The 18073-nt window shown below is 36.5% G+C and overlaps 1 protein-coding gene across 1 annotated transcript; it reads left to right on the top strand.

Annotated features, from left to right (window-relative positions):
• The first annotated feature begins 754 nt into the window (after window positions 1-754).
• Taf7l (TATA-box binding protein associated factor 7 like) lies at window positions 755-17422 on the top strand. Its single transcript, XM_047535272.1, has 13 exons — window positions 755-1010; window positions 4531-4598; window positions 5395-5473; window positions 8310-8443; window positions 9126-9252; window positions 9463-9518; window positions 13536-13577; window positions 14445-14517; window positions 14852-14962; window positions 15393-15653; window positions 15850-15962; window positions 17132-17198; window positions 17298-17422. The coding sequence occupies exons 1-13, from the start codon at window positions 755-757 to the stop codon at window positions 17420-17422; spliced, it is 1512 nt and encodes a 503-aa protein (XP_047391228.1).
• Window positions 17423-18073: the final 651 nt, after the last annotated feature.

Raw genomic sequence — 18073 nt, 5'->3', positions numbered from 1 at the left:
ACTATTGAGCCACATTCCTAGCTCCTTTTATTTCTTATTTTTAAGCAGGGTCTTGCCAAGTTGCTTAGGACCTCAGTAAGTTGCTGAGTCTGGCTTTGAACTTGTGATCCTCCCACAAGTTGACAAGTGACAACAAGGCCCATAGTTTATAGAGGAGGGTTGCAAACTTGGTTGTGAACTTCCTAGCAGCCATCACAAATAAAGTTAATTATGTAATTTGCATTGCCTGTATGATTCCAAACAATTACTAAGGCATTTTATTAATCAAAAATATGATTTTCCTTCAAGTTATTATTAAAGGATTCTCTTTTTTTGAAATAAGGTAGTCAGGCAAATTCTATGTTAAATGTAAAACTGATCTCTTGGTCCATTTGTATGGCAACCTTCAATATAGTCCCATGGTATAATGCCAAAACCAAGATCAGTTAATACTCTAAAAGGGACCAAAACTATTTTGTCTAGATCTAAAGCTCTGATAGTCTAATACAGCTGAATGAAAAAAATCACATATCTAGAAGAAATTATTGTACAATTATTAGTCTTTCAAAAATATTCCTTACCATGTTGGATCAGAGGTCAGCTGTAGAGACTTTATGGCTACAATCTTTAACAGGCACCAGAATGTCTATAATGGTACCTATATGTCTTTAAGAACGATAACTTTTTCTTCATTTTATGAAAGTTCTGGAACACTCCAGGTCACATGACTAAACTGGAAGCCATTTTATGATTCCAACAGCCAACGTAGTTGATCATGGAGTGCCCTGAGGGAGAGGTCCCCAATTCCTCAGAAAATGATTCAACAGTAGCTCAAACATCGGAAGTAATGAACTACCAAGAATCCCAGATTTCTGTTGACCATGGTACTGAAACTGTTTGTGAGCGTGGCGCCGAAACTGTCGACAACAAAGACACAGAAATTCCTGCCGATCAAGATGCTAAAGCCGATGCCGACAGCAGCACCACACCTGCTGACAAAACTACTCTAGAAAACTCACTGGAAGTCAAAGGTAAATGGCTTTTTAAATTCTTCCCCCATCCCACAATCTGGGTATCTTCTTTGGGAGAAGTGAACTGCTACCCACCCCCACTGAAGTGGAAATGAGTGGCGTAACTTCTGCCCTTCTTTAAAATACGTGAATAAAATAGCGACTTTGAAGAGGAAAAGGGAGCCTGTTATCATGTTAAAGGAGTTTGTTCACAGATTTTAGTTATTTAATGGGTTTGTGCAGCGGTGTATTTGTCATCAAATGAGGTAGCTTAGCCTAGTGACAAATTGCCCGACCTAACAGAATGGAGAAGCAACCAGATGCACCCCCTTTTTACTTTGTAAAAATTTTTACTTGGTAAAAATTCTCTGGCAGCCAAATGCCCCCCTTATGTGTAAAAAAAGTAACTTGTTTTGAAAGCCTCGGTCTTGCTCCATGAGATCCTTAAGTCATCACTTTCTGTCAAAGCTTAGCGCTTTTCGAGCATTCCCGCCCCACACCCGGAAGCCGGCTGCCGCCTTAGAGAGGCCTCCTTTTCCTTTTGGCCAGCAGACTCTCCTGCTTGCGGCTCTGCATCTTCCGCATGCCGCCGGCTCCGACGCACCAACGGCCCCAGTGGGAGCCCACTCATAGCTAGCCGGGAACCCACCTGACAGAGAGGCGTGTGGTGACCCACAGAGCCTTTCCGGTACTGGTACCGGCGCAAGTCAGTGGAGGAGTTGGTGACTTGGTCAGTGGGCAGGATTTCTGCCGTGCTGCCCGCTCCAGCCCACCTGGATGGCGAGGTGTGTAGGCTACAGTCCTTTGACCTCGTGGGAGGTTTTCAAGGTAAGGGGTAACAGTCTAGGAGCTGAACTTTACCCTTGGAATCTTAGTGCCCCAGGAATAAGGACCGAGTGAAAGTGGTTATGGCCTCCAAACTGCAGCCTACGGCTGTGAACTTGAAAAAAAAAAAAAACACTAACCTAAGTTTGTGTTGACTTGCACTGCCTGTAGGGTGCTGCTAGGCACCCTCCATCTAATTAATTCAAAGTGAGCCTGTGGGCTTAATTAGGTATCAAATAGTTCTTGCTGGGGAAAAGTAGATGCCCTTTCTTTGAGTAAATACTATACAGTTCTTTGGGTAAATGGAAGTAACAAATTTTAAAAATAATTAAAACTCATTTAAGTCAGGGTTTCCTTCTCTTCCACCAGATCTTTTTTTTAGGTGATTTACAAGGAACTATTTTCAAATATTTTCAGTTCTTAAATTCTTTCTTTCATAAAAGAGGAGTTGTCAAAAATGCAGTTAAATGAGCAAAATGTGCTGATCTTAGTTCAGCTGAGAAATCTAAAACTTACTACAGATCAGATAAAATCCTGCTTAGCAGCTAGTTCTTCAAATAATCTGCTTCTGCTCCCAACCATAACTATCTTTATTTTTTGCCATTAGGCAATGTACCCAGCCCCAAGATTCATTATTTCATTTACTTTATCTTAACTAACTTTTCCTTATGTTTCCTTTTCTTTTTATATTCATATATATATATGAATATAAAAAATATATATTTATATATATAAATATATATATTTATTTAAGCAAAAAGACAAGAAATGACTATCACAAAAAATGCATCACCCACTCACCCTATGTGTCTGCTTTTCAGCTGCTGACCACTTGGTGCTTTCTTTTTCTTCGTACTTTTCGTACCTTTCCGGTAGTTTCTCAAATTATATTCATAGGAATTAAATCATAACTAGTAAATGCTTTCACCCTAAGAGTGTCCCAGAGCCACTTCTATGTGTTAAGAGAAGGTTCCAGTGTTTTTATTTGACATTCAGATTCAAACCTCAGATCCCAGTTAATGGTTTATACAGTATTAGGGACTGTGAATTAGCTGAAGTTTTTACTCCACCTAAAGGTCTAAGTCCTTTTACTGCATAGCATAATGTCCTTAGAACATAAGAAACCTATGTAAGGTTTCATGTATGTAATTGTTTTCTTCCACCTTTGAGAAAAAATCTTCCTCAGAAGCATGGGCCCTTCTTCTCAAAATGCAAGCCATTACAGATACATCCTAAATAAATGGAAAAAATATATAAATAAATATTAACTTGGGATCCTGCAGTCCCTCTTCAGGGTATATATTCTAAGGACTTGAATTTAGTTTGTCAAGAGAAACCCACACACCTGTGTTCATTGTAGCATTATTTACAATAGCCTATTTATGGAATCAATCTAGTTGTCAAACAACAGATAAAATTAACAGTGAAAATGTGGTTTATATAACAATGGAATACTATTCAGCCTTAAAAAAGAAATTTTGTCATTTGCAAGCAACATGGATGAACTTGGAGGACATTATGCTAAGTGAAATAAGCCAGGTACAGAAAGAGAAAAACCACATATTCTCACTTATATGTGAATCTTAAAACAACAAAACTCATAGGAGCAGACAGTATTATGGTAGTCACAAAAGGCTAGAGGGGGAATGGAGAGATGTTAGTCAAAGTGTCAAAAGTAGCACTTAGCAAGGAGAAATAAATTATAAGTATTTAAGGTGATATGTTAATTAGCTAAATGCAGTCATTCCACATTGTATACATGTATCACTAACATCACTGTGTACTCCATAATTATATATGATTATCATTTGTCAAAAAACCCCACTAACTTGAATAGATTATTCATTTTACTTAAAGTGTATTTTTTAAATAAAAGGATCCTTCTTAGGATTGATTTAAATAGCTTTTATGGGTGTTTCAAATAAGTCGTGGTTTTAAGAATTAAATGAAATAATAGGCTTAAAGCAATCAATGTAGTATGAGGCACATAGAATGTATACAATAAATGTTCATAATGAATAAACTGAATGAGATTTTGTTCTATTCTTATCATTCCTTCAGAAATACATCTATTCCGTGAAGTTAGGTGTACTCGTTTAGACAGTCTAGCCATAAGAGCTAGACTCCTAGCTTTTCCCCAAGGTAGCTTAGAGCTGTTAATGCTCTCTCTAGAGTCATAAAAATCTGCCTTCTCTCCTATGAATTGCTTAGTTCCTGTTGGTTCATTAGAGTAGATGAAATATTAAAAATTAAAACTTTATTAATTTCAAAACATCATTGAACACTTCTGCAAGTGATTTCAGCCTTTTGTTTGTATACTCTTCCATGCAGAGGTAATTTAATTTGATTAAGTAGCCACCACTGTGGTGGTGAGTTTGACTCCTTTACTGGAGAGTCTAAGAATATCATTAAGGAGACTAAATCATTTTTCATAACAGTTCTCAGTTCATTTGTTCATCAGATTACATCATGTAATTTGGATTGACTTTGGAAAATTTGTACATTTGAAGGGGAGATAATGTGGAATTTTAGATATAATAAAGATATGTCAAAATAAGATATTGCTGAACTGTGCACACATCATTCTCCTGAGGATTATGGGCAAGATCTTATATAATTTAACCAGTACTATCAAAAGTGGTCAGCAGAGGGAGTAAGAGGAGTTTTTAGTGACTTTCTCTTGGTTTTTCTTTTGTTTTCATGAACCCCCAAACAGAGATGAGTAAAAGTCAGGATGAACCGCCTCATGAACTTGAGAGCCAGTTTATATTGCGTCTGCCTCCGGTAAGAAACTTTTCTGTCTCAGAGAAAATATCTTTGGCGTAAAAGTATAGTTCTGCTTGGGTTCTGTAACATTTCTATTTCAGGCTATTAAACCTGAGAATATTTCCCAGGAATCATATCCTACTAAGCAGTCCTATTCTTATGTGTATTCTTCTAGCAGCATTTCTTTCCTCCCATACATATCAACTATCATGTGGGTTGATTCCCTAGCTAAACAGCTGTGACAGATCCAGTCATTTATCACAGACACTAACAGCCTATTCCTGGAAAGTCAAAATAAGACTTCTAAAATTCTTTTTGTCACCTCAAACGGGGCAATGAGAAGGATTAGTACTTTGTCTCCTGTAGACTGATTACCATGCAAGGCTATCAAAGCTCCTCTCAAACATTGTGTTTGAGTCTCTTCCCCCATTGATACCTGTATTCAAACATTATTTAGCTTAGGAAGCTGTGTTAAGGATAGGGTTCAAAAAGCTAGTTCCCCTGTCGGGGTTAATTAATATACCCAGTAAATGGTAGCTAAGCCTTTCTTAGCAACTATAACTGAAGGGTAGTAGAGAGGGGCAGAAATTTAGAGCTGAGAGAAGATACTAACTGTAGCTACTAAAAGACAATGATGAAATTAGAGTTGTCCTTATCCTAACTTGATGCATGTTTTCTCATGGTACATGGAATTGTTATTAACATTTGGGAAATGCAAGGTTTTATTTAAGGGAGGGTTCTCTGATATGTCTTTTCTATTAGCTGCCAAGTTTACAATTAACCCTTGTGATTTTTCAATTTACTTTTTTTGTAGGAGCATGCTTCTACTGTCAGGAGCCTAATACATTCTGGAAGTGTCAAAATGAAGGATAAACTAAAAATTGACTTATCTCGTAAGTAGTTAATCACCATTCACCACATACTGAATAATAATTTATTAAGGGATTGCTATGTGCCAGGCACTATGCTAGGTACTAAACATGTGAAAAAGAATAGAACATAGTCTCTGTTATGATAGACTCATGGTTTAGAGAGCCACACACAGAGTGTCAGCCATCAAGAATATAAACAATAATAAAGCTGGAGAGGATGTGGAGAAAAAGGAATACTTTTACACGGTTGGTGGGATTGTAAATTAGTACAATCACTATGGAAATCAGTATGGAGGTTCCTCAAAAGACTGGGCATGGAGCCACCATTTGGCCCAGCTATATCACTCCTCAGAATTTATCCTAAAGAATTAAAGTCATACTGCAGTGCATATCCATGTTCATAGCAGATCAATTCATAGTAGCCAAACAATGGAACCTGCCTAGGTGTCCATCAGTGGAGAGATGGAAAAAGAAAATGTGGTATATACACAATGGAGACTTATTCAGCCATAAAGAAAAATGAAATTATGTCATCTTCAGGAAAATGAATGGAACTTGAGAATCTTATGTTAAGCAAAATAAGCCAAACTTAGAAGGTAAAAGGTCACATGTTTTCTCTCTTATGTAAAAGCTAAAGAGGAAAATGTAAGGAAGGGAGGAAAATGTAAGGAAGGGAGGAAAATGTAAGGAAGGGAGGATCTCATACAAATCAAAGGTAAATCAGTAGAGTAGAGGAAAAGAACCAGGAGGGAAAGGGGAGGGCATAGGTAAATATTGGGGAATGATATTGGCCAAATGTTATTGTGTGTATGTATGGATATGTAATGACAAATCCCACCATTATGTATGACTATAATGTACCAATAAAACATGGAAAAATGAAGAAAAATAAGTTTTGATGAGGACATGGAGAAAAGGGAACCCTTGCACACTGTTAGTGAAAATGTAAATTACTGTAGCCATCAGTATGGAGGTTCCTCAAAAAACTAAAATTAGAACATATGATCCCACAATTCCATTTGTGGGAATATACCCAGAGTAATCGAAATATATGTTGAAGGGATAGCTGCAATCCCATATTTATTGTGGTACTATTCATATTAGCTCAGATATGGAATCAACCTGTGTCCACCAAGGGATGAATGGATAAAGAAAATTTTGGTGTACTATGGAAATACTATTCAGTCTTTAAAAGGCATGAAATTCTGTCATTTAGAACAACATGGATTGATATAGAAGACATCATGCCAAGTCAAATAAGCCAGGCACAGAAAAACAAATACAGTGTGACCTCATATGTTGAATCTAAAAACAAAAATTGAGTTCATACCAGAAAGTTGAATGGTGATTACCAGAGACTGGTGAGGGTTCGTGGGGGGAGAGAAAAGGAATAGGAGTTGCTGATCAGAGGGTACAAAATTTTAGCTAGACAGAGGGATAAGTTCTCAGATCCATTCACAGCAGGGCGACTATACTCAGTAATAATATGCATTTCAAAATAACAACAAAATTAATTTCATTCCTCTTCTTTTTTTTTTCTTTTGAGTTGGGATCTTGCCATGCTGCCAGGCTGTTTAGACTCCTGGATTGAATTAATACTTCTACTCCGAAGTAGTAAGAACTATAAGCCATACTACCAGGCCTAGCAAGAAAGTAAATTTCAGCCAGGTGCAGTGGTGCACACCTGTAATCCCAGCGGCTCAGGAAGCTGAGGCAGGAGAATTGCAAGTTCCAGGTCAGCCTCAGCAACATAGTGAGGCCTAAGCAATTTAGCAAGACCCTGTCTTAAAATAACAAATTAAAAAGGGCTGAAGATGTGGCTCAGTGTTAAGTGCCCCAGGGTTCAATCCCCAGTACCAAAAAGTAAGTAAATAAATAGATAACTTTTGTTAGCTTTCTTAAAATACAGAAAAGTATATGAAAAATAAAATGTGACCCATAATCTTACTACTAATCCTATTTTCACTTTAAAAAATAAAAGATGATACAAGTTTATAATTAGAAAACTCAAATAAAACTGATAAATTCAAAAGGAAAAATGAAACTCACCTTCTTCCGTGTCACGACCTTGATTCCATGGATAGCCAATATTAACTCTTTCGTCTTGTGTATTCTGAAAGAGAAAGCTTTTTTGTATAATACTATAATTTAAATTATATTTCTTTATTTTAAAAATTAATTCATACAAAAAAGATTGTGTTAAACATGGTTCTGCATCTTCTCTTTTCACGTAATATTAGAAAATTATACCTGAATCCTCTTTTGTTCATATTTGAGACATTTGAGCAGGATTCAGAGTTCAGAATATAGCTGTTGTATAGAGTTTTATTGTGAAGCCAACTAGAGATTTTAACTGGAGATGTAGCTCCATTATAAGGGCACCCCTTTCTTCATCCAACCCTTTGAAGACACACATATATGATGACACTATTGAATGCCTCTAAAAAAATAAGGAATGTATTTAAATGAATGGAATTTGCCTTTCTGGATGAAAATGTCACATATATGATGACACTATTGAATGCCTCTAAAAAAATAAGGAATGTATTTAAATGAATAGAATTTGCCTTTCTGGATGAAAATGGAAAATTTACTCCTTCAACCAAATTTAGTTCACAATCCGTTACCAAGATACTTAGCTACTTTTGAATGAGTGACATATACTGGGAAAATGAACTCCATATACTCTCCCTTCTATGGGAATTATCAATTGTTTACACAGTTCTAACATTTTGAGAAATAGTAGGTTTCACTGAAAAACTAATCTGTCCCACATAAGTCTTCATTTTTCAAAACCTAGGAGGTTTAGGAGTTCATTGGGAAAATCTTAACTTTAATCTTCTTTACTTCTCTTTAGCTGATAGACGTCGTGCGGTTGTTGAGGTAGAAGGTGTCTCACTATCTGCTAAGCTGGTTGATTTGCCTTGTGTTATTGGAAGCCTGAAAACTCTTGATAAAAAAACCTTTTATAAAACAGCAGATATTTCCCAGGTATGAACTAATTGTCTTAATATTCTAGCTCTCACATCCTTCAAGGAATCCCTTTGCCTTCTTCCATTACTCCTTTCTACTTGGTGAAAGGTTACTTGCCATTTCTGATTTCAGATCACTTGCACAGGAATAAAATATCTTCTGATTTGGTATTCGATCCTTAAATTTTCACTACCTTATTTCATTCAATATCTTTTAGAGTCATCTGTTTGCCATTTATAGTGTCTTTTATTAACTAAAAATATATGAACAGCTGGAATCTTCTGAACTTTCTGCTAAAGTAGTATGTTAACTCTGGAGACTTAAATTCGTTCTTATTCATCATCTCTATTGCTTTCTGATTTCATTTCTAAATAAAAATGCTAAGATGTATGTATTTTCAACATATTCTCTCTGCAGTGGTAAACACTCCAGCTAAAAAAAAGTTCACAATCCATATACAGTGCTGTTGGAAAGAGGAGAGAGGGGAGAGAAAGAGAGACAGAATAAGAATGAGAGAGGGAGAGGAAAATCGAAATCAAGAGAGAGAATATGAATGTATATTACATAATACTTGATTTTCTGGAAATGTGAAGTATCAGTCTCCTCTGTGCTTCAGGATTTCTAGTGGTAAGAATGTTCATGATTCATTACTAACCAAAGATTTGTGGCCATAGTCATTTTTTGTCTTTGCTAAATGTAGATGCTTGTGTGCAGTGCTGATGGTGATCTTCACTCTTCTCCAGAAGAACCAATTACCTCTACTGATCTCAATAATACCGGGAATAATAAAAAGGAGACAGAAAAAAAATACATCTGGAAGCACGGCAGTAAGTCACCTGCCCCTTACTCATTTTGGCTGATTGTATTTATCTGCTGAATTAGGGACCTTTTTCCTGGTTCACTAGGCTCTCAAACACTTCTTAAAGGAAGGCATGTCATGAACCAGTGGTTTATAGCATGATCCTTCTATCAAATTCAGATAGACGTGTAACTACCATCAGTCATATGTATGTTTCACCATGTTGTATTTATTCTAGTTACTCCACCACTTAAGAATGTCAGAAAGAAAAGGTTCCGGAAAATTAAAAAAAAGGTTAGTCTCATGCTATCTGTGTGTCTGCTAGGTGAATGAGAAGGGGATAATGAGTGGGAAGGAAAGAAAGAAAGTCAGGAATTAATTTGCTTATTCATTTGTATGTTCAATAAATACTTGAAAGTGAGCTAAATGCCTGGCACTGTGTGCTCTAAGTTGGGAATATAGCAATGAATAAAAACAGATCTTTTTTAAAGGCTTATTGTTAGGAGTCTGGAAGGATCATGAATTTGAAACTTATGCTCATGTTTTTACTTTTGGATTTCAAGATACAGTTTTAAAGTAAACCCACATAGAACCCAAGATTTGGGAATTGTGGTTATATTCCTTACCTTACTTCAGGCTTGCTGAAAGTTGGGCAAGCTTCAGGAGTATTGTGGTTTGGCTTCTTTTGTTCAATTAAACTTTTTATTTGGAATAATCTTAGAGTTACATGCAATTTTAAGAAATAAAAGAGAGCTATTATGTGTCCCTTTCCTACTTTTCCCCATTATATCATTTTGCAAATGTGTAATGCAATAATCACAAACAGGAAACTAACATTATTATAGTTCACCATTCTTATTCAAATCTCATGTTACTTTTACTCACATGTTTGGTGCATGTATTTAGTTTTATGTAGTTTTATCCCTCATGAATATTCATGTACCTATCTACACTGTTAGGATACTCCAGTTCAATTGCCTCAGAAATCTCTTACCAAGCCCTTATATAACCATACCCACCTCCCTCCTACCTTATACTCCTGTTTTTTCATCTCTAATTTTTAGGATATCATATATATGGAAACATACAGTATATAATATATGAGAGTTGCTTCCCCCCCCACTCAGCATAATTTCCTTAATGATACATGTAAGTTTTTCCATGTATCAATAGTTTGTTCCTTTTTATTGCTGAGTAGAATTCATTGGTATGAATGTACCAACGTGTTTAACTGAACATCTGGGTTGTCTGTAGTTTTTGACCATTAGAAATAAAACTGTGAACGTTTTTTTGTTTGTGTTTGTTTTTTGTTTTGTTTTTGTGGTGCTGGGGATTGAACCCAGGGTCTTGTGCATGCAAGGGAAGCACTCTACCAACTGAGCTTTATCCCCAGCCCTATGAACATAAATTTTTTGAGTGAACATAAATCTTCAGTTTTCTGGGATAAGTTCCCAGGAGTGCAGTTGCTGGGTTGTATGGTAGTTGCATGTTTACTTTCATAAGGAACTGCCATCCTGTTTTCAGAGGAAGTACCACTATATGTTCCCACCAATAATGTTTAAGTGGTTCAGTTTCTCTACCTTCTCACCAACATTAGGTGTTGTCATCTGTTTTAATCAGCTTTTTTTCTGCTGTGATTAAAAGACCCAACCAAAACAATTATAGAGGAGGAAAGGTTTATTTGGGGGCTCACAGTTTCAGAGGTCTTAGACCATAGAATGCCTACTCCATTCCTCAGGGCTCAAGGTGAGGCAGGATATCATGGAGGAAGAGTGTGGCAGAGGGAAGCATTTCACATGGTGATCAAGAAGCAGAGAGAGAAAGAAAAAAGGAAGCAGAGAGAGACTCCCCTCAACAGATACAAATATATACCCCATAGCCATGCCCCCAATTCCCACCTCCTCCAGCCACATCCTATCACTTCATTTACCACTTAGTTAATCCCTATCAGGGGATTATGGTTTATATCAAGGCCTGCCACCATCTTGAGCAGTACCAAGCCTTCAGGGACTCTGGCTACAGCAGCCTCTGAGCATCTGGGTGGCTAAGCATGTTGAAAAAACTTCCTAGGCCCCCTTATGCAAGAAGGATTCCCCATGGGTCTCTTCTCAAGAGAATTTTCACTTTTACTCCCTTGAGCCTGAGATGGATGTGATCTTGCCAGCTCCTGAGATGCCCTCAAGCCATCTTTCTTATTGTCTCTGGGCAAGTTCTTAGCATTTCTTTAGTGGGAGTAATGTCTTTAACAACTGCAACTTCTTAGCCCCAGTTTTACTCCTGCCTTTCAAGTTCAAGTTTTTCCTATATTTCTGCTCTGCTTTCTGCTCCTGAATATCATAACAAACTTGGCTAAAAGCCACCAGCAATATCCATACCACCACCCAAATGCTATGCTGCCTAGATACTTCTTCACCAGATTAAGAAGTCCATTGCTTTTAAAATCAGCTTCACAGAAAGTCTCAGGACACAAGCAAAATGCAGACAAATTCTTAGTCAGAATAACACAATGGCCTCTACTCCAAATTCCAATAGAGTCCTCCTTTTCTGAACCCTCGTGAGCTTTGTCTTCACTGACTACAGTCCTATTGGCATGCTGGTCTTCTGAGCTCCCCTGGAAATAGCCATTAAGCTCTGCTTACAACAATCTAAAGCATTTCCAGCTTACACTGCTGCACATCTCAAAATTCCTCCCACCAATTCCAAAAAGTTCAAAAAGCTTCTGAACCACATGGTCAGGTTAGCCACAGCAACAACCCACTCTTGGTACCAATTTCTGTTTTAGTCAGTTTTTTTGCTGCTATAATTAAAAGACCTGTCCAGAACAATTTTAGAGAAGGAAAGGTTTATTTGGGAGCTCACAGTTTCAGAGGTCTTGGTCCATAGAAGGCCTACTCCATTCCTCAGAGCTCAAGGTGAGGCAGGATATCATGGAGGAAGAGTGTGGCAGAGGGAAGCAGCTCACATGGTGATCAGGAAGCAGAGAGAGACTCCCCTCAACAGATACAAATATATACCCCAGAGCCATGCCCCCAATTCCCACCTCCTCCAGCTACATCCTATCACTTCAGTTACCACTCAGTTAATCCCTATCAGGGGATTAAATCACTGATTGGGTTAAGACTCTCACAACCCAATTGTTTCTCCTCTGGACCTTCTTGCATTTTCTCACACATGAGCTTTTGGGGGACACCAAATCTAAACCATAACATTCCACCCCGACCCCAAAAAACCATAACATCATCACTTTTTAAAATTTAACCATCCTGATAGATATGTAGTTATTTCATTGCAGTATTAATTTGCATTTCCCTGATAGCTAACAACATCTCATGTGTTCATTTTGCATGAGTATATACATTTTAGTAAAGCCTCTATTCATGCCTTTTGTTCATTTTCTAAAATGACTCTTTTTATTGAGTTTGAAAGTTCTTTTTATATGCTAAATACCAGTCTTTAATCATATTTGTAGTTTGCCAATACCTTATAGACTGTCACTTGTCTTTTTGTCCTCTACACAGGATCTTTTAGAGGGCAAAAGTTTTAGTTTTGATGAGGTCTAATTTATTAATTTATTTTCTTTAAGGGATCTTGCATTTTGTGTTAAATCTAAGAAGTCTTTCTCTAGCCCATATCCCAAAGAGTTTCTCCTTTTTCCTTTCTAAAAGTTTTACATTTTATACTTAAGTCTGTAATCCATTTTTTAGTTAATTTTGTAAAAGTGCGAAGTTTACTTCAAGGTTCATTTTTTTTGCTTAAGAATGTTCAATTGCTCCAGCACCATTTATTATTCTTCCTCCATTTTGTATTGCCTTCACACCTTTGCCAAAAATCAGTTGGACATATTTGTGTGGGTTTATGTCTGGATTCTTTATTCTGTTCAACTGATCCACATGTCATTCTCTCCAGCACATCTCAAAGCAATAGGTTTTAAAAATCAGAAAACTTCTCACTTCATTTTTCCTTGTCAAGATGATTTTAGCCATTCTAGAGCCTATCCAACTCTGTATCAATTTTAGAATAAGCTTGTCTGTGTCTACAGAAAGTCTTGCTTTGATAGGAATTCATTAAACTTATAGATCAATTTGGGGAGAATTGATATCTTTATTGAGTTTTCCAATCCATGTATTGTCTTGGCTTTATACTCTTGTTAGTCAGCAGCATTTATTGAGTGCCTACTAAATATACAACTAAGTTAAGAATACTTGTATAAAAAAATCCAAAAAAAAAAGAATACTTGTATAGCTCTTGAAGCTTTACTGACATACAGCAACCATAAAATAACTTCATCGTTTATTGTTTTTCATTTCATAGACTGCTGATTCCAAACAAATTGAAGAAATCACCTTTCCTGAGGTAGAGAAACCATAATATGACATCATTGTTTACTTTTAATGTGTTTTAGTAGTTCATTAGTTTCAAATAATATAAATTATAAAGGTTTCTTCTGAACTTTCCTTCTTACTTTTAACCCCCACTCACCCTACACATATGCTAGGTTTGATTCACTGAGTAATAAATTCATTTTTAATGTCCAATAATTCCTAAATGAAAAAATACAGTGCGGCCAGTTGCCCTGTGTGTTCCAGTCTGCTTTTTCTCTGATTTTATTTCAAAAGCTACTTCTTGGAACCCAGGGTTCACTTTTACCAGCAGTTATTTACAATTAATCGCTTATTTCCTCCTAAAACTCTTGATTTCATTTGTGGCATGACAAATTGGTTGCTGTGGAGATAATTGCCTAAAACTGGATTAAAGAGAGAACATGTAGCCAAGAGTAAGTTTTTGTAGGAACATCTCTGATAATAAAGATATAGGGAAGTGAAATCTGGGAATTTGGATTTTAAAACCAAATTATTTCTAAATAACTAATGAGGTATTATAATTCTTGGCCAATTTGAATCATGGCAAATAAGTAATAATAAGCCCTAAGGATTATACCTCTGAAGGAGGTCTTTACTATAGAATTGCAGACCAAAAAGGGTAAATGTCTCTAATAACTTGTTTTAATTGGGAAAAATAAGTGTACTTTATCAAAATGTAGACCCTGGCTGAAGATTCTTTCATAAATATCACCATTTAAAATAGAACTTTGAGCATCTAGGAGGAGCATGCAATGAGGACTAATCATTTGAATTCATTGGTATATAGGAAAAAAGCAATCCTGCAAAGCACAGCATGTCAAATGAAACTACTGGTATTCCCTCCTGTACTTTGCTTCAGTACACTGACTCTCCAGATGTGGAAAAAGAAGTGAAGAGACTGCTGTGTTCAGATGCTGAAGCTGTCAGTGCCCGTATCCTTTATACCATGTATTTTCTGTATAGTATATTCCGTCCCATGTGCATGTGCTGACAAATGGCATTTCCAATATTTGTGAACCAATTTTGAAGTGTAGTACTTAAGATTTGGGGAAATGTTATTTTCTAGCTAGGAACAGTAAATACATGTAATCAAAATTTATTTACTTGTGTTATCTAATATAAGTCACATATCCATGCTAGGAATACAGATACAAATGACTTAAAGTTGGACTAAATTAAATAGCACTTTTAGCAAAGAGCTTCTTCCATTTCAACAGTGCTGTCTCCTTTCCCTCTGCTTTTTCCTTGACTGCCTCTTCCTTTCAGGATGGGAAGTAATTGCTGATGATGAAACCAAGGAAATAGAAAGTCAAGGCTGCATTCCAAGCTTTGCGATATCCCCTGGAATGAGTGGCTACAAGCAGGGACATATTTCAGGTATTTTAGTAAAAGCAGAGCATGAGATTCAGATATGAAAGACATTGACTATATGCCAGATCATTCTTCAGAGACTCACAGGCCAGTCATAGAAAAAGGATGCCTTTCCCCTTCTTCCCTCTTATTGGTTTTCCAGTGCTTTAAGTGTTTTAGATTAGAATTCTACCTCCCATCCATTCCAGGTATTCAACTTCCTATGGGCCCTTAGATTCTCTAAATGTCTTGGTCATTGAATACATGAATGAAATGTTAGTGTTTTGTATTTCTTCTCCTTGTTTCATGAAGTGAATAATCTTCCTGCAAGGAAAAATATTTATAAAATCCACTGGTTGCACAGTGAATTTGAGGGTAAGGAGTATAATTGTATCTGGAGTGGGAGTCATTTGCAAAGCTTCAGAGTTTTCACCCTCCTCTTGCTTAAAACCAATAGAATATGATATGCTTCCGGAGATGTTCAGTGATTCTAGCAGTAACAATCATAATGACGAGGATGAGGATGAGGATGAGGAAGATGAGGATGAGAATGAGGAAGAGGAGGAAGATGACGATGAAGATGATGAAGATGAAGATGAAGATGAAGAAGAGGAAGAGATCGAGGAAGATGATTATGAAGAGGCTCTAGAAAGGGAGCTACAGGCCAAGATTTTTGAATCTAGCCAGTATGAGACAAAGGAAAGTATCAATTCAATAGGTAAGTTAGAGGAAAAGACAAAGGGATGAGATAGGGGTGGGTGGCAGTGCTAAAGCCTAACTCTAAACACACAATAGATCCAAGACTAAGTTTGAGAGTCCTTGCTTAGATATGTAGTGGTTTTACTTTACTTGGATCTCAGTCTATTAGTTTAGGCTACATTCAAACACAAAAAGTCTCTCTCTACTTCTGTTAGTCATGGAAATTCAGAAGCAGATTCATTACAAGGAGAAAAAGCTCCAAGAGATTCAGAGTAGAGCACAAAGACAAAAGGATCTCATCAGGAAAGTGGAAAACCTGACTCTCAAGGTAAGTTCTTGATGGCAGGTATAAAGAAATCCTGATATCTTATTTTCAAAATCTCTATCTTTGTATTGCCACACATATCTCTATACAGTATTCTTATTCATTCATGAACCTAAGGAACCTCCAATAAAAGCCCTGTTTTATTTACCTAATTAATTTTGGTAATCTAATATAAGCATTTTGGGGAGGGTACCAGGTGACTTGATAAAATAAATGCCAGTATTGAGCATTTACTATGCAAATAGCACATAAAGAGCTTTGTATCACCTCATTTCATCTTCAAATCTCTGAAACATAGATACAGTCATGGTTCCCATTTTATAATTAAAGAATTGAACCTCAAAGACGTTTAAGTAGCTTACTAAGGATCACAGTAAATGGTAGGGCATAGATTTAACCCTGTTGTTTGTACCAAAATGTATTCATGCCAGTGAAAAAATTAACTATATTCATTTTTTAAATTTTTTGATGCATACTTAAACAAGAATAAATATGTTGCCTTATTTTTATTATTACATGTTCAAGAGCTTCAACAAAAGGAAAATGTGTGTTTAGGCAACATTTGCTTACCTCTTTATTGTGAGGGAAATTCTGTAGCATCTGGAGAATTATTTGCCAGATTTCATTCCCTGTAGAACAGTAGTCATAGAAGGGGAGCAACTTCACACAAAGCTGTACCCACTTTGGGGGTTTTCATTTAGAATAGAATAGCCAAAGATAATAGCTATGAACATATTCTGAAAAAATATAGTATGTGGTATTATTATGGCTATTGTTATTACATGTGCTGTTAGTTAAGATTAATAATATTCTGCTCTAGTAAGTGGAAATGGAGGAGGAATCAGAACTGGAGGAGGAATTAGCACCAGAATCTAAGACAGCTTCTTTAATAGGTACCCATTGCCAAATGATTTATGCTAAATTAGAAAAAAGTAGCATAAAGGCATTCCAACCATTTATTTTAACGCAAGATAAAATGCTGTGTAGAGTGTATAAAATCAAATAGAAGAGCACTGTAGTTAAGGATTAGTTTTTATACACTAATTTCTTTAAAAAGGAGTGTTTTTTATGTAACTGACAGTTTTCTTGTCAAATCATTTAATGAACTATCTTCCTTGGTTCTCTTTTATTTTGAGACTCAGCAGTCATCATTCATACAATTTGTTTTCCAGAGTCATTTACAGTCTCTGCTGGAGAGGCTTAAGATACAGGAAAAACAAAAAAACGAGCAGGTGAGAAGTATGTTTCTAAATTAATCAGAAAACATTTGATACAAAGAACTCCTCACTCCACACCTAATCTTATTTCTGTTCTTATGTCTGGTTATTACTCTCAAAGGAATAGTGGTGGACAAATCTTGTAATGAGGTTATCAGGGTGAAAATTCACTCATTCAGCAGTGATGACCAATGGAATGAAAAAGCCCTGGGTTACGATGTTGTTTTCATGGAGCTAGCAGTCTAGCAAGGAATACTGACAGCCAACAAATGATCATACAAATATAAAGGTAAAAATTGTGAGGAAGTGCTATGAAGGAAAAAAGTTAGTGGTGCTATTACAATAAAGAGAATCCCGAATTAAATTGAGGGATCATGATAGACTTCTTTGAGAAAGTGATATTTAAGCCTAGACCTGAAAAATAAATCCAGGTCAAGAGTGGAATAAAAAGGTTCTTTGGGTGGAATATATATAAGGTTTTCCATTGGGAAAGAATCTGGCTTCTTTGAGGACCTCTGGAATATTTAAGCAAGGAAGAGAGTGGCTTAACATAAAGTTGGAGAAGTGGCAGAAGCCACAGTGTATGGTTTCTTGCAAGGCCATGATAGGGAGGATTTTTTTTTTTGTATTGGGGATTGAACTCAGGGGCACTTGACCACTGAGCCACATCCCCAGCCCTATTTTGTATTTTATTTAGAGACAGGCTCATTAAGTTGCTTAGTGTCTCACTTTTGCTGAGGATAGCTCTGAACTTGCCATCCTCCTGCCTCTCAGTCTCCTGAGCCACTGGGATTACAGGCGTGCGCCACCATGCCTGGTTAAGGAGAATTTTTTTAAGCTTTCAATTGTTATTTAATTTCCTAGTGTTCTATTTAAAGTATCAGATTGGTTTAACCA

This window comes from Sciurus carolinensis, chromosome X (genome assembly GCF_902686445.1).
Source record: "Sciurus carolinensis chromosome X, mSciCar1.2, whole genome shotgun sequence".
Classification (NCBI taxonomy): Eukaryota; Metazoa; Chordata; class Mammalia; order Rodentia; family Sciuridae; genus Sciurus; species Sciurus carolinensis.
This window is presented reverse-complemented; position numbering and strand designations above follow the sequence as displayed.